Below are 27,611 nucleotides of genomic sequence, written 5' to 3'. Positions count from 1 at the left end.
ACTTAGGCCTGCCGGTCAGAAAGTCCTGGAGCCAGTCCCAGAGGATGGGGTGTAGTCCCAGGGAAAACCGTTTGTGGGTGAGCTGGTGGGGGATGACTGTATTGAAAGCCGAGCTGTAGTCAGTAAAGAGCATCCTGATGTAGGAGTCTTTATCCTCCAGGTGTGAGAGGGAGATGTGCAGGGCTGCAGCAGTAGCATCTGAGGTGAACCTGTTGGACTGGTAGCATACTGCAGGGGTCCAGTGTGTCTGGTAGGCAGCTCTGAATGTGGGTCAGCACCAGTCGCTCCAAGCACTTCATAATGATTGGAGTGCTACTGTCCTGTAGCCATTCAGACAGCTGGGGGGCTCTTTTTTGGGGAGGGGACCATGGTAGCGGTCTTCAAGCAGGATGGGGGACCATGGTAGGGGTCTTAAAGCAGGATGGGGGACCATGGTAGCAGTCTTCAAGCAGGATGGGGGACCATGGTAGCGGTCTTAAAGGAGGATGGGGGACCATGGTAGCGGTCTTAAAGCAGGATGGGGGACCAAGGTAGCGGTCTTTTTTTTTTTTTTTTTTTCTTAAATTTTTATTGCAATTTCACAGGTAAATGAAAAATACAGTACAACAGACTAGGAAGAAAAGAAAGAGAAAAGAAAAAAAATTATTAATAGTAAAGGAAAAAAAACAATAACGGTAATTAATTGTCTGGAGGCGTTTTACTTTAGTTTTAAGTCCATCCTTACAGTCTAGGATTTGATCAGTTGGTGTCATGTTTCATATAGAGGTTCCATTTTTCCCAGTTCTTTTCAAATATATTCTGTTTCAGTCTCAACAGGTATGTCATTTTTGCCATGTCACAGATTTCCTGGACAGCCTCCAACCACTGCTCCTGTTTTGGAGTGTTCACGTTGAGCCAGTGTCTTGTAACCACTTTCTTACTAGCTGCGAGTAATATTTTAGTCAGGTACAGATCTTCATTCATTACAACCTTCTCAGTATTCCCAAGATACATCGCTGTGCAAGTATTTGTAATCTTGTATCCTAAGATGTTTTCAACAACTGAGTTGACTTTTTGCAGGTACATTTTCAATTTTGTGCAGTTCCAAAAGATGTGGGTATGATCTGCCTCTACACTTCCACATAGTCTCCAACAGCCTTAGATTTTTCCAACAAAACTCCCTCCATATTAATGAGTTTGTTGATGTGGATTGTGTCTCACACATATGATACCATTCCTCGTCTTGTATTTGGATTTTTAGTTCTGCTTCCCATTTTGCTTTTATATACAATGTCGATTCTTTCCTGCTCTCCCTCAAAGCTCGATAGAAAACAGAGGTGGGACGAGACCCTTTCTGTTTGTATGCGTCCATTATAACTCCAATCACCTTACTTATAGTTTCATTTGGTCCCATCTCTGCTATGAAATAGTGTCTCAACTGCAAGTATCTATAGAAGTCTTTGTTTTCAAGGGTGTATTTTATTTTTATATCTTGGAAACTTAGAAATTCACCATCTTCCAAAACTGTACATAGTGCCATCATACTTTTTTTGGCCCATTCTTTGAATGCTGGATCATGTCCCTGGCCTAAACTTAGAATCATACGCGAACCACCTCAGAGAGCATACATCCCTCTTAAGTTTGTATTTTCTTACTACAGTGCTCCATATTTCAAATGTAAATTCTACTATTGGATTCATAGCATGTTTCAAAGCAACCATCAAACGTTCATCCCCTACCAACATCTGGGTTGGGTAGCCTTGCACTTCCCTTTCCATTTCTTTCCATTTGGACTCGTAGTCAGGTCTACACCAACAGGCCAGATATCTAAGTTGAGCTGCGTAGAAATATTCTGTGAGGTTAGGCAATGCCATCCCCCCCTTGCTTTTAGGTAGTTTAGGTAGTCCTTTAATAAAGCCGGTTTGGTCCTCATCGATCAAATCTGGTATTAGGGCCTCAAGTCTCTTGCAAATAATCGATGTAAATAGTTTGTAGTCTACATTCAAGAGTGATATCGGCCGATAGTTTTTGCAGTCTTCCTTATCTTTGCCTTCTTTAGGTAGAACGGTAATAACTGCTTCCTTCCATGATGGGGGGGAAGGAGGGCCCCACCCTCCTTAAGGGTCCAATTAAAACAGGGCAGAAGCAAGGGTGTTAGCTCCTTTTGAAAAGCCTTATACCATACTGAGGGGTACCCATCGCTACCTGGTGGTTTGTTAGTTTTTAGCCTGCTGATTGTAAGTTCTAGCTCCTTAACTGTGATTTGTGACATAATAGCATCATTCTGTATCTTACCAATGGATGGCAGGTCAAGTTTATCAAGGAAGCTCCTTATTGTCTTTTCATCGGCTGATAGCGGTTGTGAATATAGCTTCTTATAGTATTCTTCAAATATTCTTTGTATTTCCTCTGGTTCGTGCGCTAGTCGGTTAGTTTGAGGATTTCTTATCTTAGGAATTGTGTTGGCGGCCTGTTGCTTCCGCAGGCGTCTAGCTAGGAGCCTAGTTGCTTTTGGGCCTGATTCGTAGTATGTCTGTTTTACAAATCTTGTCCGCTTTTCTGTATCTGTCCTGAGTATCTCATTTATCTTCTCCCTAACCTTCTGTATTTGCTGTAATACGGACTGGTTTGCTGTATTTTTATGATTCTTTTCCAGTTCTTGTAGTTTTATTACTTTGTGTTTGTATGCAGCTAGCTGGGCCTTTTTTTGTGTTGCTGTCAAGGCAATTAGCTTCCCCCGAATGACTGCCTTCATACCATCCCACAGAACTGCAGGGTTTACTTCCCCATTATCATTCTCTTCTATATATCTTTTTATTTCTTCTCTTATCTGTTCCACATTTGCCTCGTTATTCAAGATACCTGTATTCAGCCTCCATATAGTATTTATTTTCCTATCATTTAGGTGTATTGTTAAGCTAATCCCACTGTGGTCAGATATATCCGCTGCCCCTATTTTACATTCTATGACCCTATGGATTTCACCTGTATTGATTAAGAAATAATCAATTCTAGAGTAGGTAGAGTGAGGCACTGAGTAGTGCGTGTAGTCCCTTTCTAGTGGGTGAAGTTCTCTCCACACACCGATCAGTCCCATCTCCCGGGTTGTTATATTCATAAATTTGCTTAGATGCTTCTTGCCTCTTTTGGGGCTTGTTGTGTCCAAGTTATGGTTCATGATCACATTATAATCTCCTCCACATATCAAAATACCTTCGGTTTCTATGGCAATAGTATCAAACAGAGTTTTGAAAAAACACATAGTAGAGGGGCATAGACATTGACCATTGTCACTGTTCTATTTTCCAGCTTCCCTTTAATTAATATGTACCTCCCTTCATTGTCCCTAACTTCTTTAAGACATTCAAATTGAATTCCATTTGCAATAAGAATTGCCACTCCCCTCTTTTGCTTAGGTTTGTAGCTACTGTAAAATGTATTTCTGTACCCAAAGCGTTTTAGCTTTTCATGTTCTAGTTGAGGTAAATGGGTTTCTTACAAAAAAAAACTTGAGCCTTTTCTTTTTTCAATTTAGCCAGGATCTTGCTCCTCTTAACAGGATTATTCATCCCATTTACATTGAGTGACGCCAGTTTTATATTATTAAATGGCATTTAAATGGTCCAATCCTGAATTACGTTTTTCAACCTCCAGACAACTTAGAACTGCACAAACCTTAACCCTTAAACAACGTGTGCTAACTAGAAAAAACAAAGAGAAAACAGATAACTCCCAAGCTAGGGTGCTTCGTTGCCACCCTAAGTCCCCGTTGGTAGGCAGAGTGGAGATCCTCCTCCAGGAGGGTCCCTCACTAGACGTGAAACATCTCATTTCACACATCTTAGCAGTCCAACGTCATCCGATAGCTAGTGTTTTGTATTTTCAAGTGAAGTCTTTAGTCTTTTACTTATTTTGGCCCCATTCCAGCGTAAAAGAAATATATATGGCTGTACGTACATTTTTTAATAAAACTTGTAATAATAATGTTTAGAGGGGAAAATAAAGAAATTAATAAAATAGCCCTGCCAAACCATCCTAAGAAGAACGTATCCTGCAGCGTTAAGATTAAATTACCACTGTTAATGAGTGGGGATAACATGCAGGTATTTTAAGGCTCACATCATGGGCAGAGATATTATGTCAGTTATTCAAACAATAGCTTCTTACCGTTGGGTTCATGAAAGGGCCAACCAAATTTTTACATACGTGACAAACGGGGAATAAAAGTTAGTTGAATGGAATCCGCTCGAACTCCTGTAATCTTTCCTTTGAGCGCCGCGCAGTATCTCCTGTGCTCCTCTCCCCGGCGCGCTGCCATGTAGAGGTCCGAAGGAGCTGCTCCAACTCCCAGCCTGGATTCACAGCGCTACAGCCTGGTGTTTCCACGGTGTGGCCTCTCTTCCTCAGCTCCTGAGCTGCGTCATGTGCGCTCTCATAGGTACGAGTTCCCGAGTCCCAGTGGATGCGCATCTTGTCTGGCGGAGTCTGGAAACGAATTCCCTTCTCTTTCAGGAGCTTCTTTATCCCCGCATAAGCCTTGCGCTTCTGGACAACCTCTGCAGCGTAGTCATGGTCAAAAAATAGGCGTCTCCCTTCAATCATTATTTTCTTTCCCCAGGCTTTTTTCAATACTGTTTCTTTGGTGTTAAACTGCAGGAAATTTACCACTATAGGCCTGGGTGGTTGGTTCGGCTTTAGTTTACGAGCTAAAGCTCTATGAGCACGCTGGATCTGCAGGTTAATGTCCGTTGTCAATGCAAGTTCACTTTTCAAGAGTTGCTCCACAAAATCAGGCACGGAATTCCCTTCTTTCCCTTCTGGTACACCAAAGATGCGGATATTATTCCGCCTAGAGCGCCCCTCCATATCTGTTAACTTTTCCTGCATTGTTTTCTGTCTTTCCATGGACTTAATGAGCGCCTCTTTCATACCCATGTTGGCCGACTTGGAGTCGTTGATCCGTGCTTCTGCTTCATTCAGCCTGGTCTCGTTAGCCTGGATCCGTGTGGAGTTAACAGAAAGTTTTTGGTAAATTTCCTGTTTAAGGTCTTTGAGTTCTTTTTTCATGTCTTCTTTGAGTTCTTCTTTGAGAGTGTGTATGTCTGTTTTGTGTTCAGTCCTGAAATCGAGTATTTCCTTACTGATACTTTGAAGCACTGAGCTCATGTTTTCCTCGGGGTTGCCTTTAGTGCACATGTCGTCCATCTCCAGTGTATTCTTCCCTTCTTGTGTGCCACGTTTCGTTCGACTTCTGGTTGTTACTCCCCTAATCATGCCAGAGTAAAATTACTATGAATTGCTCAACATGTAGTGAATTTAGGGGCCCTTATTCTAGCTTGCCATCGGGAGTTCAAGCTCATGCAGCCATCTTGTTAGCCGCCAGTAGACAGTTCTGTGTCCCCACGGTAGCGGTCTTAAAGCAGGATGGAGGACCATGGTAGTGGTCTTAAAGCAGGATGGAGGACCATGGTAGTGGTCTTAAAGCAGGATGGGGGACCACGGTAGCGGTCTTCAAGCAGGATGGGGGACCACGGTAGGGGTCTTAAAGCAGGATGGGGGACCACGGTAGCGGTCTTCAAGCAGGATGGGGGACCACGGTAGGGGTCTTCAAGCAGGATGGGGGACCACGGTAGCGGTCTTAAAGCAGGATGGGGGACCACGGTAGCGGTCTTAAAGCAGGATGGGGGACCACGGTAGCGGTCTTAATGCAGGATGGGGGACCACGGTAGGGGTCTTAAAGCAGGATGGGGGACCACGGTAGCGGTCTTAAAGCAGGATGGGGGACCACGGTAGGGGTCTTAAAGCAGGATGGGGGACCACGGTAGCGGTCTTAAAGCAGGATGGGGGACCACGGTAGCGGTCTTAATGCAGGATGGGGGACCACGGTAGCGGTCTTAATGCAGGATGGGGGACCACGGTAGCGGTCTTAAAGCAGGATGGGGGACCACGGTAGCGGTCTTAAAGCAGGATGGGGGACCACGGTAGGGGTCTTAAAGCAGGATGGGGGACCACGGTAGCGGTCTTAAAGCAGGATGGGGGACCACGGTAGCGGTCTTAATGCAGGATGGGGGACCACGGTAGCGGTCTTAATGCAGGATGGGGGACCACGGTAGCGGTCTTAATGCAGGATGGGGGACCACGGTAGCGGTCTTAAAGCAGGATGGGGGACCATGGTACAGGTCTTACCAGCTCTCCTCAGATAATTTAGGGAGTTAATGTTATCAAATAATAATTTCCTAAAATCTGCAGTGTTTTGACAGAATATAGTTTATGATCGAACTCTTTCATTATTCTGGAGATAAGTTCAGCATTGAAGTGTAAATCTCCGCTTGTCTTTTAGAGGGTGTTGCATAGAAATCCTTTTCCCCGGGCAAGTTAGGTAAGTAGGCGTCCAGGTTTACTACCAGATTCAAATATTTATGTATTGCATAGAATATTAAAGTTCCAGCTTTCTGAGTTAGTAGCTGGTCCAAGGCTGATCTGGCTGCATCCAGTTTTTCAAGCACAGAAACAGATGAGGAGTGTTTAAACTTCCTCTCCAAGTTATTAATGTGCTGTTCAAGGTCTAGCTGTTTAACGAAGATGCTCTTCTTTTTCACAGATGCCTTGCCTGCCTCCCATAGAGTAGAAGCACTGACCCCCGGGAAAACATTTGTAGAAAGAAATAGTTCCTATTGATCTTCTAAATATTTTAAAAACACAGGGTCACCTACTTAATATTTTTATTAGCTAACATTTCATAGATGTGGCCAAACCACATCTAATGAACACAAACTGAAAACGTCTGACTCTTCAGTCATTTGTTTTATAGTGCATATGTGTGTATATGATGATCTTATCACGTTGGCTGTTCCTGCCATCCTGTCCAGTCCCCCCAGAGACAGATTTCAGCTCCCCCCGTCCAGCCGCTGCTCTGTTCCTGGAAGACCTGCAGCATGTTGAAGCTGCATCGCTTTGCTGTTCAGCATCTAACAGCTGGTCCTGCACAGCAGCCAGAAGAGAGTCGGCCCTTTTTCTGTTGTATCTGTAGAAAAGCACATGCTCTGTTTACATTTGACTTTATCTCCATTAAATGAAGAGCAGAGATTTTAATGTGCATTTAAGCTGTTTTATTTACCTGATCGATGCAGCTGGTGGCAGCAGGAGCATCCAGGATGCTGTTCGGCTTGCTTCTCTGATGAAGGATCAGAACCAGATTACATACAAAAAAGATGGAGGATGTGTGCTGAGCCCCCCCCCCCCCCCCCCCCCCCCTCTCATCCTGCTGACCCACGACTGCACACCGTCACAGCTCGGTGTGTGTGCATGCATATATATATATATATATATATATATGTGTGTGTGTGTGTGTGTGTGTGTGTGTGTGTGTGTGTGTTTATGTATTATAAGTATAGGACTTTTGTTATCTGTGGTGTCATCGTTTTTATCTAGGACCCTGAGTCTGTAATAAAAATGGGATTTGAATTTGAGTTAATCTGTTTCTGAACGACCAATCAAGTTTTTCCAGTCTTAAAGCATCTTCCTCCTCCTCTTCCTCATCTTAGTCTTCCTCCTCCTCCTCACCAGCTGGTGGCGGTAACGCGCCGTTACGTTGTGTACCAATAAACACCAGAAGAAGATACTGGTCACAGTGCACATGCGCGGATAAGGACCCTGTAGTTCGTGAGGGTCGCTGTGCTCTAGTTCCGGTTCTGGTCCGTCCGGCTGTGACCGGTATGTTCAGACTGCTTCTCTGGAGGCTCAGCGGGCCGCCGGGGTTCCTTTCTGCCGTCTCCACTCGCTCCTCCAGCGGCTTCCCTCCGCAGCTGCCCGCCGCTCAGGTCCGCAGGACCTTCTTGGACTTTTTCCAGGAGAAACATGGACACCTGCTGGTTCCGTCCTCCCCGGTTCGGCCCAGAGGAGACCCCAGCCTGCTGTTCGTCAACGCCGGCATGAACCAGGTCAGTCAATCCGTGTGTTCTGGTCCAGTTCTGGATCTTCTCACACTGTATTAGTCCTGCTGTTACAGACGGGTCCAGTTCGGTGGGACCTGGTTTATCCCGCTGCTGGTTCCGTCAGAGAAAATAAAGTCCAACAGTCTGATTTCAGGAACTTTACATAAAGTCAGAGTTTTTGTTATTTACCCGAAGTTCTGCCTCATTTAATCTTTCCATGAAGTCCATCAGAACCCCGGTGGCTCATCTTTGGCTCAGATATGATGAAGAACTGGTCATGATGCTGGACAAGCTGTGCTGAAGTCAGCTTCTAGTTTAAGACCAACATAAATAACAATTCCACAGTTTTATCTAAGGACCAAGACCACATTAGACCACATTAGACCCCATTAGACCGCATTAGACCTTTTCAGACCTCATTAGACCACATTGGACCCCATTAGACCGCATTAGACCTTTTCAGACCTCTTTAAAGAACGAGCACTGGTTTCAGTTAGGGTTGGTCCAGTCAGTTCGGTGAGTTTCTGTTTAGTTTGGGTTTTTGTTTACATCGCTGGTGTGGGGGTGTCGTTTGCACCTTCTCTCTACAACCAGTTGAGGCCGTGACGCAGGCCACACCCACTGGTTACTGCTCAGGTAAAGCAGGTAGAGGCGGTGATTTTCAGGAAAATCCTGTTTAAAAGTATAAAGTATAAAAACCCTCAGACTTACACAGCTATCTATTAAAAACCTGAAACTTTCACATCCAGCCTAAAGGAGGCCAAGAAAACCTTTTATCAGAACAAGATCCGCAATGCTCCCAACACACGACATGTTCATGGTGTTTAACTCTCTTCTATCTCCACCACCTGCTCAGCCTCCCACTGTGCTGACTGCAGAAATGTTTGCTTCCTACTTCACTGAAAAGGTCGCTGCCATCAGTAACCAATTCACTGAGCCGGACCAACTCAGCCTTACCAAACCAGCTACTGGTGCCTCACTCTGCTCCTTCAGCTCTCTAAATGAGGACCAAGTCTCTAAACTTCTAATCAGCTCAAAACCCACGACCTGTCCTCTTGATCCTGTTCCCTCTGACATCCTGCAGAGCATTTTACCTACAATCAAACCTGCAGTAACCCATATTATCACCTCCTCTCTTAAATCCGGTGTCTTTCCTTCTGCCTTCAAGCAAGCTCGGGTTCCCTGCTGCTGAAGAAACCCACAATCAACCCAGCCCAGGTTGGAAACTACCGGCAGGTCTCACTGCTTCCATTCATGTCTAAACTACTAGAGCGTGCCGTCTTCAGTCAGGTCTCACAGTTCCTCCAAGACAACAACCTGTTAGATCCATATCAATCTGGCTATAGGCAAGGTCACTCTACTGAAACTGCTCTCCTGTCAGTTACTGATTCCCTACGGGTTGCCAGATCCACTGGTCAATCCTCAGTCCTTATACTGCTGGACCTGTCGGCTGCCTTTGACACGGTCAACCATCATATACTGTTCTCCATACTCTCGGAGCTTGGTATCTCAGGATCTATCCTCTCGTGGTTTACGTCCTACCTCACAGGAAGATCTTTCAAAGTATCTTGGTGAGGGGGCGTGTCCAGATCACATGACCTGACAACAGGGGTGCCTCAGGGCTCGGTGCTTGGCCCTCTTCTCTTTTCAGTATACACCTCCTCACTCGGTGCATCATTAGCTCTCATGGCTTCTCCTACCACTGCTATGTAGATGACACTCAGCTTTTCCTTTCTTTCCCACCTGACGACACAACGTCTCAATGTGAATATCAGCATGTTGCTGATATCTCCGCATGGATGAAGGATCGCCACCTTCAGCTAAATCTGTCCAAGACTGAGCTTATTGTCTTTCCAGCCAATCCTTCCTTACCGCCACAGATAAGCGTGCAGCTTGACTCCATCACGCTTGTACCTACGTCTTCTACCAGGACTCTTGGTGTCATGGTAGACAACCAGCTGACCTTTAAGGATCATGTTGCCTCGGTTGCTCGATCTTGCCGCTTTGCTCTCTACAACATCAGGAGGATCAGACCCTACCTGACTGAACACACGGCCCAGCTCCTGGTCCAGGCTCTGGTCATTTCACGCATTGACTGCTGCAACTCCTTACTGGCTGGCCTGCCTGCATGCTCAGTTAAACCTCTGCAGATGATCCAGAATGCAGCAGCACGTCTGGTCTTCAACCAGCCCAAAAGAGCTCATGTCACTCCGCTGCTAATCGCTCTCCACTGGCTTCCAGTTGCAGCACGCATCAAATTCAAAGCTCTGCTTCTGGCTTACAAAACAATAACCCAAACGGCTCCGGTCTACCTCCACTCCTTAATCCAGAGCTACACTCCCTCTCCACAGTTACGCTCTGCCAGTGAAAGACGCCTAGTGCTCCCACCACAAGGTGGCGCCACATCAGTAGCTAGACTCTTCTCCTCTGTTGTTCCCTGGTGGTGGAACTTTAGCAAGCGCATTAAAACACAGCTTCTGATTGGTGGAAATGTCAGTTAGGTTCATTTTATGTTGTAAACTGAATCCACCAATCTGAAACTGTCTTTTAATGAACTTCTGAATTCTGGAACTCAACTCAGTCCAAACTGGTAGAGTCCAAGTCATGTAGTTTTTGAGCAGGATCTAGTCTAATCAGGTCTGAAGAGGTCTAATGTGGTCTGAAGCTGTCAGGTCTCTAAAAACCAGTGGACTTGTCCTTCACTCATGTCCCATTCAGCAGCTAACGTCAGGTCTGGTGGACAGACTGAACATGACAACAGATGGTCTGTGTTCTGGTCTCAGTTCAAGCCCATCTTCCTGGGAACGGCAGACCCCCGTACCAAGATGGCGTCGTACCGCCGCGTGGTCAACAGTCAGAAGTGTGTCCGAGCCGGCGGCAAACACAACGACCTGGAGGATGTGGGCCGAGATGGACACCACCACACCTTCTTCGAGATGCTGGGGAACTGGTCCTTCGGAGACTACTTCAAGGTGGTGGTGGTGGTGGGGGGGTGTTTAACTTCCTGTTTCCTGGGGCGGAGCCTCGGTTACCGTGTTTGTGTGTGTGTATGTTCAGGAGGAGGCATGTGAGATGGCTTGGAGCCTCCTCACAGAGCATTATGGGATACCTGCAGACAGACTGTATGTGTCCTACTTTGGTGGTGACGCATCGTCACGGTTACCAGCTGACGAGGAGACGAGACACATCTGGTTGGACATGGGGTAGGTCTACAGCTTGTTCTGGCTCTGGTTCTGGTTCTGGTTCAGCTCACGTCACTGTCCCCCGCAGGGTCCCAGCCGCTCGTGTCCTGCCGTTTGGACTGAAGGACAACTTCTGGGAGATGGGGGACACGGGCCCCTGTGGCCCCTGCACTGAGATCCACTACGACCACGTGGGGGGCCGAGATGCTGCAGCGCTCGTCAATGCAGACAATCCGGATGTGGTGGAAATCTGGAACCTGGTCTTCATTCAGTACAACAGGTCTGTGCAAACTTTATGGACCAGTTCAGACTAGATAAGACCAGATCAAACCGGTAGAGACCAGATAAGACCAGGTCAAACCGGTTCAGACCAGGTCAAACCGGTTGAGACCAGATAAGACCAGATCAAACCGGTTGAGACCAGATAAGACCAGATCAAACCGGTTGAGACCAGATAAGACCAGGTCAAACCGGTTGAGACCAGATAAGACCAGGTCAAACCGGTTCAGACCAGATAAGACCAGGTCAAACCGGTTCAGACCAGATAAGACCAGGTCAGACTGGTTAAGACCAGATCAGATCATGTAAGACCATGTCAAACCAGTTTAGACCAGTTCCTGGGATTTTCCTGGGTTTTGGTGGTTCAGGTCTGGGTCTTTTTCAGGGAGACGGACCAGAGTCTGAGACTGTTGCCCCGGTTTAGCGTGGACACCGGGATGGGACTGGAGCGGCTGGTGAGCATCCTGCAGGGTCGGCGGTCCAACTACGACACGGACCTGTTCATGCCGCTGCTGCACGCCATCCACCAGGTAACCGCCGAATACGGCCTGTTACAGTGACTTGTTTGTCGTCACGGTGACTAGAGTCTGCTGTATTCTCAGAGGTCGGGGGTGGAGCCATATGGCAGCGGGACCGGAGCAGCAGACGGGGGAAAGCTGGACCTGGCCTACAAAGTTGTGGCTGACCACATCCGGACCTTATCGGTCTGCATCGCTGACGGAGTCCATCCGGGCATGTCTGGCGCCGAGTGAGTCACTCTCCAATCAGCTGTCAGTGCTGTGATGTCGTGAGACATCTGATTTGTTTGTCTGTCAGGTTGGTGTTACGGAGGATTCTGCGGCGAGCTGTTCGATTCTGTGTCGAGGTCCTGCAGGCTCCCCAGGGAGCGCTGGCAAGCCTGGTTCCCACTGTCACACAGATTCTGGTAAAATACATTTTCCATCATCCTCCTGGGCAGGAAGATACAAATTCACCTGGTTCACTGATCCAAACCACCTGATTAGACCACATCAGACTATGTTATACTACTTTAGACCTCTTTAGAGATCTTCAGGCCACATTAGAGCACTTTAGACCACATTTGACCACATTGGACTACAAGACCGCTTTAGACCACATTAGACCTCTTTAGACCATTTCACACCACCTTAACTAAACCTGGACCAGAGTCCAGGACCCATCATGATTTCTGTCCCACTTCTCCGCCGGCAGGGGGATGTGTATCCGGAGCTGGAACGGGAGTCAGATCGGGTGAGTCCTCATTGTGAGTGATGTCACAGGATGTGGTGATGTCACAGGAAGTGGTCGTCAGCTGTTGGTCTCTTGCAGATCATGGACGTGATCAACGAGAACGAGGCTCACTTCCTGTCGTCTCTGCAGCAGGGCAGCCGGCTGATCCAGAGGACGCTCTGGAAGGATTCCAGACATGGCCTCTTCCCGGGTCAGTCCCGCTGAGCATCGCTTCTGATCATTGATGGCGTGCTGCATTCAGGTGCTGTTGTACATCATGGTGTCCCTTTGGTGCTGTTTCAGCCTCTGTGGCCTGGTCTCTGCACCGAGATCTGGGCTTTCCCCTGGACCTGGTGGACCTGATGTTGGAGGAAAAGGGGGTCCAGGTGGACCGTCAGAAACTGGATCGACTCGTTGCTGAGAACCAGAAGGTGGAGCATCCGTTCTGATGTAAAAACCACCTGGTGTCCACCTGGATGTGGACTACATCCCCAGTGATGCTCAGAGATCCCATTCTGACCACGGGACTGGATCAGAACCAGATCACTTCCTGTCTGCTGTGGTAAATGCGGTGCACAGGTAACTGATGATGTCATCACCTGTTTCAGGCGGCGTCTGAGATGCAGTCAGGTGTCCGGTCACGGCCGATGTTGGACGTCCTCAGTCTAGCAGAGCTGCAGCGTCTTGGTGTCCCTCACACCGACGACCGTCCCAAATACCAATACCACCTGGAGAAGGACCGATATGGTATGTCCCACCTGGACAGGTAACCGCTGATGGGTCTGGGTCACGCCTGTAACCTGAGTCCTCCGTCCTCCCAGTGTTCCCAGCATGCCGTGCAGTGGTGGTGGGTCTGTATGATGGACAGAGTCTAGTGGACGTGGTCTCTGAGGGACAGCGCTGTGGAGTCATCCTGGACCAGACCTGCTTCTACTCTGAGGAGGGGGGGCAGTCACATGACCGGGGCTACCTGACCCCCCACGAGAAACAGGTCAGCGCTCACAGGAAACGCATCATGCGAACAGGAAGTCTTAGTGTCCAGGTAATTCCAGGTGTCTTCTGTCCCTCAGGACATGTTGTGTCCTGTGGAGGCGGTGGTTCGGGTGGGGGGTTATGTGGTCCATCAGGTCACTGCAGCAGACACCCTGAAGTCCGGAGACCATGTCCAGCTCCACCTGGACCAGGTAAGAAACAGACAAGGACCAGAACCAGTGAAATAAGCACCAACAGATAAGCACTCCCCTCCTCTCCATAATCTGTCCTCTCTGTCCTCACTGTCCTCTGTCTTCACTATCCTCTATCTTGACTGTCCTCTGTCTTCACTGTCCTCTCTGTCCTCTGTCTTCACTGTCCTCTCTGTCCTCCCTGTTCTCTCTGTCCTCACTTTCCTCACCATCCTCTCCGTCCTCAGGTCCAGCGGATGTCCTGCATGGTGAACCACACAGCGACCCACATCCTGAACTTTGCTCTGAGGAAGGTTCTGGGTCCGTCTGTCCACCAGAGAGGGTCTCATGTTTCTGCCGACCGCCTGCGCTTTGACTTCAGCATCAAGGTGGAGCAACTAGGTAAATTTCTACCTGACTAACAGGGTTCTGGCTCGGTTCTGATGAGTCCGTTGGTCCTCAGGGTTCTCTCAGCGTCTCCCAACTGCAGCAGGTAGAAAGGTGTGTCCATGAGATCGTCTCAGCCAATCAGATCATCCACAGCCTGGAGGTTCCTCTGCAGAAAGCCAGGAGCATCAGAGGACTGAGGACGGTGAACGAGGTAAACAGACTCACTGGACACCACCTGCTGTCTCACCTGCTGTCTCATCTGCTGTCTCACCTGATGTCTCACCTGATGTCTCATCTGCTGTCTCACCTGCTGTCTCACCTGATGTCTCACCTGATGTCTCACCTGCTGTCTCATCTGCTGTCTCACCTGTTGTCTCACCTGATGTCTCATCTGCTGTCTCAGCTGATGTCTCAGCTGCTGTCTCACCTGATGTCTCACCTGATGTCTCACCTGTTGTCTCCAGGTGTACTAACTGTCGTGTCTCTGCAGGTGTATCCAGATCCTGTTCGGGTGGTGTCATTGGATGTGCTGGTCTCAGAGCTGTTGGACGGTGGGACGGACAGAGAGACCTCTGTAGAGCTCTGTTGTGGAACGTAAGACTGGAATTTACCTGTTATCATATCCTGTCCATTCTTTCACCTGTCCTGCCCATCTGTCCAGTTTTCTACCTGTAACTCACCTCTTGAAGGGTTGATGGTCTCGTTCCCACTTCCTCTTCAAGCCGAACCTTCAGCTCTCAGGTGATTGGCTGGCAGGGTGATCTCACCAATCAGAGAGCTGCCAGCTGATCCCAGAAGAAACTAAATAATGTTGAACTAAACGAAACGACACCAATATGGACGTATTGATCTCAGAAATCTTCCAAAAAAACAAGTTGCTTCCATTTATTCAGGTGTGGAATAAAGTTTATAGAAAACACAAAAACTCCTGAACAAAGAAGCGCTGCTCCTTCTCGCCTGCCGTCGGGTTTTAACTCCACTGTCTCCTTCGAGGTTCAGCAGACTGGTTTTCTGTCCACATTATCCCACCTGTCCCGTTTTCACCTCCCCCTGTGGACGAGAGGACCTGGGGGTTGGTCCGGTTGATGGTCCAGTAGGCCCATCATGACTACAACATGACGATGATGATGATGATGACAATAATATATGATGAATTAAAGCTGAAAGCAGCGATGAAGGCCCTTGCACCTCTGGCGCCGCTCCAGCCGGTTGCACCGCCCCATCAGGCGGCAACCTGCCTCCCGCAGCACGACCACTCTTGCCCCCAGTCGTACGCTCGTTGAGTTTTCCCCGTTCGGAGGTCATTTTCTTCCTGTGAGGTTCACCTGGCATGTCACGCTGCCCAGTGATGACATCACAAGCGTTCGTGACCATGTTTCTGGCAAATCGTGTGAAATCAATAAAGACGGAAACTTGGTTTTAATATCTGCAGAAATCAATATGGCCACTAAGTGGTGCTATAGCGTTTCTTTATGTAGTAACATGTTCAGGTTGGGACTTTATTGACATGTCTTCTGGTCACCTGAATCAAGAGTTAAAGCCACTTCCTGCTTCCAGGGGGCGGGGCTATGGCGTTGAAAACATCTGGACAAAGTGCAACATGTTGAGTTTGGTGCAAATTGAGCGTTGTATGTCAGAAATAATGGATTCGGTGCTTGATGGTGAAACAGCTAAACTTGATGAGGCACCACCGCTGAATTCCACCTCTTTTGAGAAGGTTTTTGATAACTTTCTATCACGCATGCCTCTGGAGTGTTCAGACTGATTTTGAGACCAGTACGATAAAAGGAGGAGAGGAGGAGATAGTTTAAATGCAAGGAAAGAAACATACAAAAGTGACCCCAAAATTTCTTTCAAAATAGCCGACTTCCTACATGTTTGTACATCCTGCCAAGTTCTATCAATATACCGGATTTCAGCCATATCGATCAATGTAGTGGGCGGTTATGATCAATTAAATATTTGTAGGGGGCGCTGTAGAGCCATATTGCAATTTTTCCAGCATATGTCAATGCAGCTGAGTTTCCGGCCTGACTGCGTTCATCCCTGGCGAGTTTGATGGAGATCAACAGTGGGTCAAGTACTTCCTGTGTCATGGTGTCAGACCACTATTCGCCATGGTTACGTTTGGCGAAGGAACTTAAGTTTTTTATTGTGGTATCATGAAAGGGTTTGACCTGTTGTGAAGCACTTTCAAGTGTGTAAGTTTTATTCCTGAGGAGATGGACCCCGGCGTCTGAAAAAAATATGGATCTGTTCAGGGTCAGATCCTGATTAATCCCTGCAAGTCTGATGGGGATTGGATCAGAATTGAGGGATTTATAGTGATTTATGATGTCATGGCGTCTTATCAAAGATCACCATGGTGCCATGGTCTCGCCCTGCAGCGTAGAGCAACAGTTTTCACCAGATATCATCACCAACTTGTTTTCTGCTGTCTGACCCAGTTTGGACCTGGTTGTGTCCAAAACGTCAGAGAAGTGGGTCTCAAAGTGAAAACCATGACTTCCTGTCGCCAGGGGGCGGGGCCAATTCATAACCCAAATATTGACCTGTAGATATGTTCAGGATGGGACTGGCATCATACATGGCCATTTTGGTTCAGATATATTGTTTAATGTGGAAGTTATATCACTTTCGTTTTTCATGGCGAGACGTCAAACTTTGAGGCCCCGCCCCCTCTATGCTCTTTCTCCTATTAGAAAACTTTTAATACCTTTTGAAGACACATGCCTTCTGAAGAACCTAAACCATTTTGGTTTCAGTAAGATAAAATCTCTAGGACGAGAAAGATTTTAAGCAACGTGAGCAAAACGCCAAAATGGCAACTTTGACCCAAAATGGCCAACTTCCTTTTGGTTTTAGGCCGTTGCTCCAAAAGGATTTTTTGTTCGTCAGAGCATTTAGAATACGTGTAGCAAAGTTCTCAAAGATTGATGATGTGCAGTGGCGGGCATTGTCAGTAGGTGGCGCTCTCGTTCAAAAATATGTAAATTTCCTTTGGTGGGTTTGCCATTTACTTTTTAGAAGAAGAATACAGAAAGAACAGCAATTACAACAGGACTTCATGCCGCCTTCGGTGCTCGGGTCCAGTTCAGACCAGGATCCAGGACCAGGGTCCATGGTCCAGATCCACCATCAGATCCATCAGTCTCGGAGGCCATTTCTGCTGTGGTTCTCCTGAACCTCTGTGTTATGTTTTCTCTATGAAAGTGAGACTCGCTCTACCAAGCACCACTTGAGCTGATCTCTGATTGGTGGACGTCCCGCGTCCCACCATGTCTTCTCTTTGTATCTGTGTTCAGCCACCTGCTGCAGACCGGCGCCATCCAGGACCTGGTGATTGTCTCGGAGAAACAGCTGGTTAAAGGAATCAGTCGAGTTGTCGCGGTGACCGGACAGGACGCAGCACGGGTCAGTCCAAGTGTGGTCACATGATCAAAACCTCGGGCCTCACACACGACTGACAGGCTAAAGATGGACTGCTCCTTGTCCGTGTTCTCAGGCTCGGGAGGCCGGTCAGGTTCTTGCTCAAGATGTGGACTCTCTGTCAGCCAGACTCTCAGGCTCCACCCCTTCCAGCCTGGACTCCGCCCACCAGTTCTCTAAGGAGGCCAGTGTCCTGTCTGATGTGAGTGGACTTCCCATGATGCAGTGCAGGCGGTGAGCAGGTGTGAGATGGCGTTTGACCCTCTGCTGTGTCTGACAGGCTGTAGATAACACCCCCATCCCCCAGTGGCAGTGCAGAGACCTGCAGAACCGCCTCAGAGCGCTGATCAGGACCGCCAACACTCTCATCAGGAAGCTGGAGACCAGACAGGTGAGTGCACACTGTTAACGCACCTGTCACACTCCTGCTGCTGCTCTGACACCGTTTTCCCATCATGCTTTGCTCAGGCTGCAGACAGAGCTCAGGCTCTGCTGGAGAAGAACTTCAGGAAGGAGGTGCTGGTGGACTCTGTGGAGACGGACTCGCTGTCGGTACGTGGGACCAGAACTGGACCTGTGATCACATGACTCATCACCTTGGACAGGCTGATGAGGTCATGTGACCTTTGAGCCGAGCGTGTGAGAGATGTGGCGTCTGTACGACCGGCTTGGCGACCTTTCACCTTTTTATGTAAACACGTCACTGCTGGTTGGTTCATTCAAAACGTAACTCGGTTCAACCAAAAGGTACTTTTACTGTTAAAAGTAACTTTAGTTACTTTTGTAAATGAACATTCTTAAAAAATCTGTCATTATTTTTCTTGTAACTTAATTACGGTTTAGTACGAAATATAAAACAAACTCAGACACGAAGCAGTTCACCAACTTATTTATTAGTTTTAAGTCCGGCCAGCAGATTACTGCAGCATGAAATCCGTGCTGAGAACCCGGAGGACGGAGGGACCAGAGAACGGTGTTCTCGATACCTTTGGTCTAACTCAGCATGTGGTCCAGAGGACCCTGTCTGGATCTGGTCGTCTCTAAAGCTCTGAATGTTTCCAGGTTTTGGGGATGGACGTTGTTCTGTCTGATCATTCCTGGGTTTCTGTGAGATGCTGTTAACTGTCAACAAAATGCCCAAACAGAGGTTATCAAGGACCGGTACACTGGTGAAAATACCAAGCCAGAGACCTGGTAGTAGTCCTGAACTCAGACATGGATTTTAGCAGTTATATTAAGACAGATGTGAAGTTGGCCTGTTATCACTTAAAGAACATCTGGAAGATTAAAGGACTGATGACTCGGCAGGATTTAGAAAAACTGGTCCACATTTATCTTTAGTAGACTGGACTACAGGTGTCCCTAAAAAGTCCATCAGACACCTGCAGTTAGTCCAGAACGCTGCTGCTCCAGTCCTCACTAAGACCAGGAACGTAGATCCTAGAACTCCAGTCCTCACTAAGACCAAGAAAGTAGATCCTAGAACTCCAGTCCTCACTAAGACCAGGAACGTAGATCCTAGAACTCCAGCCCTCACTAAGACCAGGGAAGTAGATCCTAGAACTCCAGCCCTCACTAAGACCAAGAAAGTAAATCCTAGAACTCCAGTCCTCACTAAGACCAGGAAAGTAGATCCTAGACCCCCAGTCCTCATTAAGACCAGAAACGTAGACCCTAGAACTCCAGTCCTCACTAAGACCAGGAAAGCAGATCCTAGACCTCCAATCCTCACTAAGACCAGGAAAGTAGATCCTAGCCCTCCAGTCCTCACTGAGACCAGGAAAGTAGATCCTAGAACTCCAGTCCTCACTAAGACCAGGAAAGTAGATCCTAGACCTCCAGTCCTCATTAAGACCAGGAAAGTAGATCCTAGATCTCCAGTCCTCACTAGGACCAGGAAAGTAGATCCTAGACCTCCAGCCCTCACTAAGACCAGGAAAGTAGATCCTAGAACTCCAGTCCTCACTGAGACCAAGAAAGTAGATCCTAGACCTCCAGTCCTCACTGAGACCAGGAAAGTAGACCCTAGAACTCCAGTCCTCACTAAGACCAGGAAAGTAGATCCTAGAACTCCAGTCTTCACTAAGACCAGGAAAGTAGATCCTAGAACTCCAGTCCTCACTAAGACCAAGAAAGTAGATCCTAGAACTCCAGTCCTCACTAAGACCAAGAAAGTAGATCCTAGAACTCCAGTCCTCACTAAGACCAGGAAAGTAGATCCTAGACCTCCAGTCCTCACTAAGACCAGGAAAGTAGATCCTAGACTTCCAGTCCTCACTAAGACCAGGAAAGTAGATCCTAGACCTCCAGTCCTCACTAAGACCAGGAACGTAGATCCTAGAACTCCAGTCCTCACTAAGACCAGGAACGTAGATCCTAGACCTCCAGCCCTCACTAAGACCAGGAAAGTAGATCCTAGACCTCCAGCCCTCACTAAGACCAGGAAAGTAGATCCTAGAACTCCAGTCCTCACTAAGACCAAGAAAGTAGATCCTTGAACTCCAGTCCTCACTAAGACCAGGAAAGTAGATCCTAAAACTCCAGTCTTCACTAAGACCAGGAAACTAGATCCTAGACCTCCAGTCCTCACCAAGACCAGGAAAGTAGATCCTAGACCTCCAGTCCTCACTAAGACCAGGAACGTAGATCCTAGAACTCCAGCCCTCACTAAGACCAGGAAAGTAGATCCTAGACCTCCAGTCCTCACTAAGACCAGGAAAGTAGATCCTAGACCTCCAGTCCTCACTAAGACCAGGAACGTAGATCCTAGACCTCCAGTCCTCACTAAGACCAGGAAAGTAGATCCTAGACCTCCAGTCCTCACTAAGACCAGGAAAGTAGATCCTAGACCTCCAGCCCTCGCTAAGACCAGGAAAGTAGATCCTAGACCTCCAGTCCTCACTAAGACCAAGGAAGTAGATCCTAGAACTCCAGCCCTCACTAAGACCAGGAAAGTAGATCCTAGAACTCCAGTCCTCACTAAGACCAAGAAAGTAGATCCTAGAACTCCAGTCCTCACTAAGACCAGGAAAGTAGATCCTAGAACTCCAGTCCTCACTAAGACCAAGAAAGTAGATCCTAGAACTCCAGTCCTCACTAAGACCAGGAAAGTAGATCCTAGAACTCTACTCCTCACTAAGACCAGGAAAGTTGATCCTAGACCTCCAGTCCTCACTAAGACCAGGAAAGTACGTCCTAGAACTCCACTCCTCACTAAGACCAGGAAAGTAGATCCTAGAACTCCACTCCTCACTAAGACCAGGAAAGTAGATCCTAGAACTCTACTCCTCACTAAGACCAGGAAAGTACGTCCTAGACCTCCAGTCCTCACTAAGACCAGGAAAGTAGATCCTAGACTTCCAGTCCTCACTAAGACCAGGAAAGTAGATCCTAGACCTCCAGTCCTCACTAAGACCAGGAAAGTAGATCCTAGACCTCCAGTCCTCACTAAGACCAGGAAAGTAGATCCTAGACCTCCAGTCCTCACTAAGACCAGGAAAGTAGATCCTAGACCTCCAGCCCTCACTAAGACCAGGAAAGTAGATCCTAGAACTCCAGTCCTCACTAAGACCAAGAAAGTAGATCCTAGAACTCCAGTCCTCACTAAGACCAGGAAAGTAGATCCTAGAACTCCAGTCCTCACTAAGACCAAGAAAGTAGATCCTAGAACTCCAGTCCTCACTAAGACCAGGAAAGTAGATCCTAGAACTCTACTCCTCACTAAGACCAGGAAAGTTGATCCTAGACCTCCAGTCCTCACTAAGACCAGGAAAGTACGTCCTAGAACTCCACTCCTCACTAAGACCAGGAAAGTAAATCCTAGAACTCCACTCCTCACTAAGACCAGGAAAGTAGATCCTAGACTTCCAGTCCTCACTAAGACCAGGAAAGTAGATCCTAGACCTCCAGTCCTCACTAAGACCAGGAAAGTAGATCCTAGACCTCCAGTCCTCACTAAGACCAGGAAAGTAGATCCTAGACCTCCAGTCCTCACTAAGACCAGGAAAGTAGATCCTAGAACTCCAGTCCTCACTAAGACCAAGAAAGTAGATCCTAGAACTCCAGTCCTCACTAAGACCAGGAAAGTAGATCCTAGAACTCCAGTCCTCACTAAGACCAAGAAAGTAGATCCTAGAACTCCAGTCCTCACTAAGACCAGGAAAGTAGATCCTAGAACTCTACTCCTCACTAAGACCAGGAAAGTTGATCCTAGACCTCCAGTCCTCACTAAGACCAGGAAAGTACGTCCTAGAACTCCACTCCTCACTAAGACCAGGAAAGTAGATCCTAGAACTCCACTCCTCACTAAGACCAGGAAAGTAGATCCTAGAACTCTACTCCTCACTAAGACCAGGAAAGTACGTCCTAGACCTCCAGTCCTCACTGAGACCAAGAAAGTAGATACTAGAACTCCAGTCCTCACTGAGACCAGGAAAGTAGATCCTAGAACTCCAGTCCTCACTAAGACCAAGGAAGTAGATCCTAGAACTCCAGTCCTCACTAAGACCAGGAAAGTAGATCCTAGAACTCCAGTCTTCACAAAGAACAGGAAAGTAGATCCTAGAACTCCAGTCCTCACTAACACCAGGAAAGTAGATCCTAGAACTCCAGTCTTCACTAAGACCAGGAAAGTAGGTCCTAGACCTCCAGTCCTCACTAAGACCAGGAAAGTAGATCCTAGACCTCCACTCCTCACTAAGACCACGAACGTCGATCCTTGAACTGCAGTCCTCACTGAGACCAGGAATGTAGATCCTAGACCTCCAGTCCTCACTGAGACCAAGAAAGTAGATCCTAGAACTCCAGTCCTCATTAAGACCAGGAACGTAGATCCTAGAACTCCAGTCCTCACTAAGACCAAGAAAGTAGATCCTAGAACTCCAGTCCTCACTAAGACCAGGAAAGTAGATCCTAGAACTCCAGTCCTCACTAAGACCAGGAATGTAGATCCTAGAACTCCAGTCCTCACTAAGACCAAGAAAGTAGATCCTAGAACTCCAGTCCTCACTAAGACCAAGAAAGTAGATCCTAGAACTCCAGTCCTCACTAAGACCAAGAAAGTAGATCCTAGAACTCCAGTCCTCACAAAGACCAGGAAAGTTGATCCTAGACCTCCAGTCCTCACTAAGACCAGGAAAGTAGATCCTAGAACTCCACTCCTCACTAAGACCAGGAAAGTAGATCCTAGACCTCCAGTCCTCACTAAGACCAAGAAAGTAGATCCTAGAACTCCAGTCCTCACTAAGACCAGGAAAGTAGATCCTAGACCTCCAGTCCTCACTAAGACCAGGAAAGTAGATCCTAGACTTCCAGTCCTCACTAAGACCAGGAAAGTAGATCCTAGACCTCCAGTCCTCACTAAGACCAGGAACGTAGATCCTAGAACTCCAGTCCTCACTAAGACCAGGAACGTAGATCCTAGACCTCCAGCCCTCACTAAGACCAGGAAAGTAGATCCTAGACCTCCAGTCCTCACTAAGACCAGGAAAGTAGATCCTAGAACTCCAGTCCTCACTAAGACCAAGAAAGTAGATCCTTGAACTCCAGTCCTCACTAAGACCAGGAAAGTAGATCCTAAAACTCCAGTCTTCACTAAGACCAGGAAACTAGATCCTAGACCTCCAGTCCTCACCAAGACCAGGAAAGTAGATCCTAGACCTCCAGTCCTCACTAAGACCAGGAACGTAGATCCTAGAACTCCAGCCCTCACTAAGACCAGGAAAGTAGATCCTAGACCTCCAGTCCTCACTAAGACCAGGAAAGTAGATCCTAGACCTCCAGTCCTCACTAAGACCAGGAACGTAGATCCTAGACCTCCAGTCCTCACTAAGACCAGGAAAGTAGATCCTAGACCTCCAGTCCTCACTAAGACCAGGAAAGTAGATCCTAGACCTCCAGCCCTCACTAAGACCAGGAAAGTAGATCCTAGACCTCCAGTCCTCACTAAGACCAAGGAAGTAGATCCTAGAACTCCAGCCCTCACTAAGACCAGGAAAGTAGATCCTAGAACTCCAGTCCTCACTAAGACCAAGAAAGTAGATCCTAGAACTCCAGTCCTCACTAAGACCAGGAAAGTAGATCCTAGAACTCCAGTCCTCACTAAGACCAAGAAAGTAGATCCTAGAACTCCAGTCCTCACTAAGACCAGGAAAGTAGATCCTAGAACTCTACTCCTCACTAAGACCAGGAAAGTTGATCCTAGACCTCCAGTCCTCACTAAGACCAGGAAAGTACGTCCTAGAACTCCACTCCTCACTAAGACCAGGAAAGTAGATCCTAGAACTCCACTCCTCACTAAGACCAGGAAAGTAGATCCTAGACCTCCAGTCCTCACTAAGACCAGGAAAGTAGATCCTAGACCTCCAGCCCTCACTAAGACCAGGAAAGTAGATCCTAGAACTCCAGTCCTCACTAAGACCAAGAAAGTAGATCCTAGAACTCCAGTCCTCACTAAGACCAGGAAAGTAGATCCTAGAACTCCAGTCCTCACTAAGACCAAGAAAGTAGATCCTAGAACTCCAGTCCTCACTAAGACCAGGAAAGTAGATCCTAGAACTCTACTCCTCACTAAGACCAGGAAAGTTGATCCTAGACCTCCAGTCCTCACTAAGACCAGGAAAGTAGATCCTAGACTTCCAGTCCTCACTAAGACCAGGAAAGTAGATCCTAGACCTCCAGTCCTCACTAAGACCAGGAAAGTAGATCCTAGACCTCCAGTCCTCACTAAGACCAGGAAAGTAGATCCTAGACCTCCAGCCCTCACTAAGACCAGGAAAGTAGATCCTAGAACTCCAGTCCTCACTAAGACCAAGAAAGTAGATCCTAGAACTCCAGTCCTCACTAAGACCAGGAAAGTAGATCCTAGAACTCCAGTCCTCACTAAGACCAAGAAAGTAGATCCTAGAACTCCAGTCCTCACTAAGACCAAGAAAGTAGATCCTAGAACTCCAGTCCTCACAAAGACCAGGAAAGTTGATCCTAGACCTCCAGTCCTCACTAAGACCAGGAAAGTAGATCCTAGAACTCCACTCCTCACTAAGACCAGGAAAGTAGATCCTAGACCTCCAGTCCTCACTAAGACCAAGAAAGTAGATCCTAGAACTCCAGTCCTCACTAAGACCAGGAAAGTAGATCCTAGACCTCCAGTCCTCACTAAGACCAGGAAAGTAGATCCTAGACTTCCAGTCCTCACTAAGACCAGGAAAGTAGATCCTAGACCTCCAGTCCTCACTAAGACCAGGAACGTAGATCCTAGAACTCCAGTCCTCACTAAGACCAGGAACGTAGATCCTAGACCTCCAGCCCTCACTAAGACCAGGAAAGTAGATCCTAGACCTCCAGCCCTCACTAAGACCAGGAAAGTAGATCCTAGAACTCCAGTCCTCACTAAGACCAAGAAAGTAGATCCTTGAACTCCAGTCCTCACTAAGACCAGGAAAGTAGATCCTAAAACTCCAGTCTTCACTAAGACCAGGAAACTAGATCCTAGACCTCCAGTCCTCACCAAGACCAGGAAAGTAGATCCTAGACCTCCAGTCCTCACTAAGACCAGGAACGTAGATCCTAGAACTCCAGCCCTCACTAAGACCAGGAAAGTAGATCCTAGACCTCCAGTCCTCACTAAGACCAGGAAAGTAGATCCTAGACCTCCAGTCCTCACTAAGACCAGGAACGTAGATCCTAGACCTCCAGTCCTCACTAAGACCAGGAAAGTAGATCCTAGACCTCCAGTCCTCACTAAGACCAGGAAAGTAGATCCTAGACCTCCAGCCCTCACTAAGACCAGGAAAGTAGATCCTAGACCTCCAGTCCTCACTAAGACCAAGGAAGTAGATCCTAGAACTCCAGCCCTCACTAAGACCAGGAAAGTAGATCCTAGAACTCCAGTCCTCACTAAGACCAAGAAAGTAGATCCTAGAACTCCAGTCCTCACTAAGACCAGGAAAGTAGATCCTAGAACTCCAGTCCTCACTAAGACCAAGAAAGTAGATCCTAGAACTCCAGTCCTCACTAAGACCAGGAAAGTAGATCCTAGAACTCTACTCCTCACTAAGACCAGGAAAGTTGATCCTAGACCTCCAGTCCTCACTAAGACCAGGAAAGTACGTCCTAGAACTCCACTCCTCACTAAGACCAGGAAAGTAGATCCTAGAACTCCACTCCTCACTAAGACCAGGAAAGTAGATCCTAGAACTCTACTCCTCACTAAGACCAGGAAAGTACGTCCTAGACCTCCAGTCCTCACTAAGACCAGGAAAGTAGATCCTAGACTTCCAGTCCTCACTAAGATCAGGAAAGTAGATCCTAGACCTCCAGTCCTCACTAAGACCAGGAAAGTAGATCCTAGACCTCCAGTCCTCACTAAGACCAGGAAAGTAGATCCTAGACCTCCAGCCCTCACTAAGACCAGGAAAGTAGATCCTAGAACTCCAGTCCTCACTAAGACCAAGAAAGTAGATCCTAGAACTCCAGTCCTCACTAAGACCAGGAAAGTAGATCCTAGACCTCCAGTCCTCACTAAGACCAAGAAAGTAGATCCTAGAACTCCAGTCCTCACTAAGACCAGGAAAGTAGATCCTAGAACTCTACTCCTCACTAAGACCAGGAAAGTTGATCCTAGACCTCCAGTCCTCACTAAGACCAGGAAAGTACGTCCTAGAACTCCACTCCTCACTAAGACCAGGAAAGTAGATCCTAGAACTCCACTCCTCACTAAGACCAGGAAAGTAGATCCTAGACTTCCAGTCCTCACTAAGACCAGGAAAGTAGATCCTAGACCTCCAGTCCTCACTAAGACCAGGAAAGTAGATCCTAGACCTCCAGTCCTCACTAAGACCAGGAAAGTAGATCCTAGACCTCCAGCCCTCACTAAGACCAGGAAAGTAGATCCTAGAACTCCAGTCCTCACTAAGACCAAGAAAGTAGATCCTAGAACTCCAGTCCTCACTAAGACCAGGAAAGTAGATCCTAGAACTCCAGTCCTCACTAAGACCAAGAAAGTAGATCCTAGAACTCCAGTCCTCACTAAGACCAGGAAAGTAGATCCTAGAACTCTACTCCTCACTAAGACCAGGAAAGTTGATCCTAGACCTCCAGTCCTCACTAAGACCAGGAAAGTAGATCCTAGACTTCCAGTCCTCACTAAGACCAGGAAAGTAGATCCTAGACCTCCAGTCCTCACTAAGACCAGGAAAGTAGATCCTAGACCTCCAGTCCTCACTAAGACCAGGAAAGTAGATCCTAGACCTCCAGCCCTCACTAAGACCAGGAAAGTAGATCCTAGAACTCCAGTCCTCACTAAGACCAAGAAAGTAGATCCTAGAACTCCAGTCCTCACTAAGACCAGGAAAGTAGATCCTAGAACTCCAGTCCTCACTAAGACCAAGAAAGTAGATCCTAGAACTCCAGTCCTCACTAAGACCAGGAAAGTAGATCCTAGAACTCTACTCCTCACTAAGACCAGGAAAGTTGATCCTAGACCTCCAGTCCTCACTAAGACCAGGAAAGTACGTCCTAGAACTCCACTCCTCACTAAGACCAGGAAAGTAGATCCTAGAACTCCACTCCTCACTAAGACCAGGAAAGTAGATCCTAGAACTCTACTCCTCACTAAGACCAGGAAAGTACGTCCTAGACCTCCAGTCCTGACTAAGACCAGGAAAGTAGATCCTAGAACTCCAGTCCTCACTGAGACCAAGAAAGTAGATACTAGAACTCCAGTCCTCACTGAGACCAGGAAAGTAGATCCTAGAACTCCAGTCCTCACTAAGACCAAGGAAGTAGATCCTAGAACTCCAGTCCTCACTAAGACCAGGAAAGTAGATCCTAGAACTCCAGTCTTCACTAAGAACAGGAAAGTAGATCCTAGAACTCCAGTCCTCACTAACACCAGGAAAGTAGATCCTAGAACTCCAGTCCTCACTAAGACCAGGAAAGTAGGTCCTAGACCTCCAGTCCTCACTAAGACCAGGAAAGTAGATCCTAGACCTCCACTCCTCACTAAGACCACGAACGTCGATCCTTGA

The 27,611-nt window shown here is 47.5% G+C and overlaps 1 protein-coding gene across 1 annotated transcript in view; it reads left to right on the top strand.

The window, feature by feature from the left end:
* The first annotated feature begins 7,600 nt into the window (after positions 1-7,600).
* The window catches only part of aars2 (alanyl-tRNA synthetase 2, mitochondrial (putative)), a 24,824-nt gene continuing 4,813 nt past the window's right edge, over positions 7,601-27,611 (top strand). Inside the window, exons 1-20 of the mRNA XM_041983984.1 lie at positions 7,601-7,919; positions 10,697-10,885; positions 10,971-11,116; positions 11,184-11,375; positions 11,760-11,904; positions 11,977-12,122; positions 12,191-12,299; positions 12,587-12,625; positions 12,704-12,815; positions 12,908-13,035; positions 13,213-13,351; positions 13,426-13,595; positions 13,675-13,788; positions 14,016-14,156; positions 14,231-14,368; positions 14,648-14,751; positions 17,463-17,571; positions 17,663-17,788; positions 17,867-17,977; positions 18,055-18,138. Coding sequence (XP_041839918.1) covers positions 7,695-7,919; positions 10,697-10,885; positions 10,971-11,116; positions 11,184-11,375; positions 11,760-11,904; positions 11,977-12,122; positions 12,191-12,299; positions 12,587-12,625; positions 12,704-12,815; positions 12,908-13,035; positions 13,213-13,351; positions 13,426-13,595; positions 13,675-13,788; positions 14,016-14,156; positions 14,231-14,368; positions 14,648-14,751; positions 17,463-17,571; positions 17,663-17,788; positions 17,867-17,977; positions 18,055-18,138 — 2,667 coding nt within the window. The 5' untranslated portion in view covers positions 7,601-7,694. The remainder of the gene's footprint in view (positions 7,920-10,696; positions 10,886-10,970; positions 11,117-11,183; positions 11,376-11,759; positions 11,905-11,976; positions 12,123-12,190; positions 12,300-12,586; positions 12,626-12,703; positions 12,816-12,907; positions 13,036-13,212; positions 13,352-13,425; positions 13,596-13,674; positions 13,789-14,015; positions 14,157-14,230; positions 14,369-14,647; positions 14,752-17,462; positions 17,572-17,662; positions 17,789-17,866; positions 17,978-18,054; positions 18,139-27,611) is intronic.

Source organism: Melanotaenia boesemani, chromosome 4, assembly GCF_017639745.1.
Source record: "Melanotaenia boesemani isolate fMelBoe1 chromosome 4, fMelBoe1.pri, whole genome shotgun sequence".
Lineage (NCBI taxonomy): Eukaryota > Metazoa > Chordata > Actinopteri > Atheriniformes > Melanotaeniidae > Melanotaenia > Melanotaenia boesemani.
The sequence above is the reverse complement of the archived record's forward strand: the minus strand, read 5'-3'. Positions and strand labels throughout refer to the sequence as shown.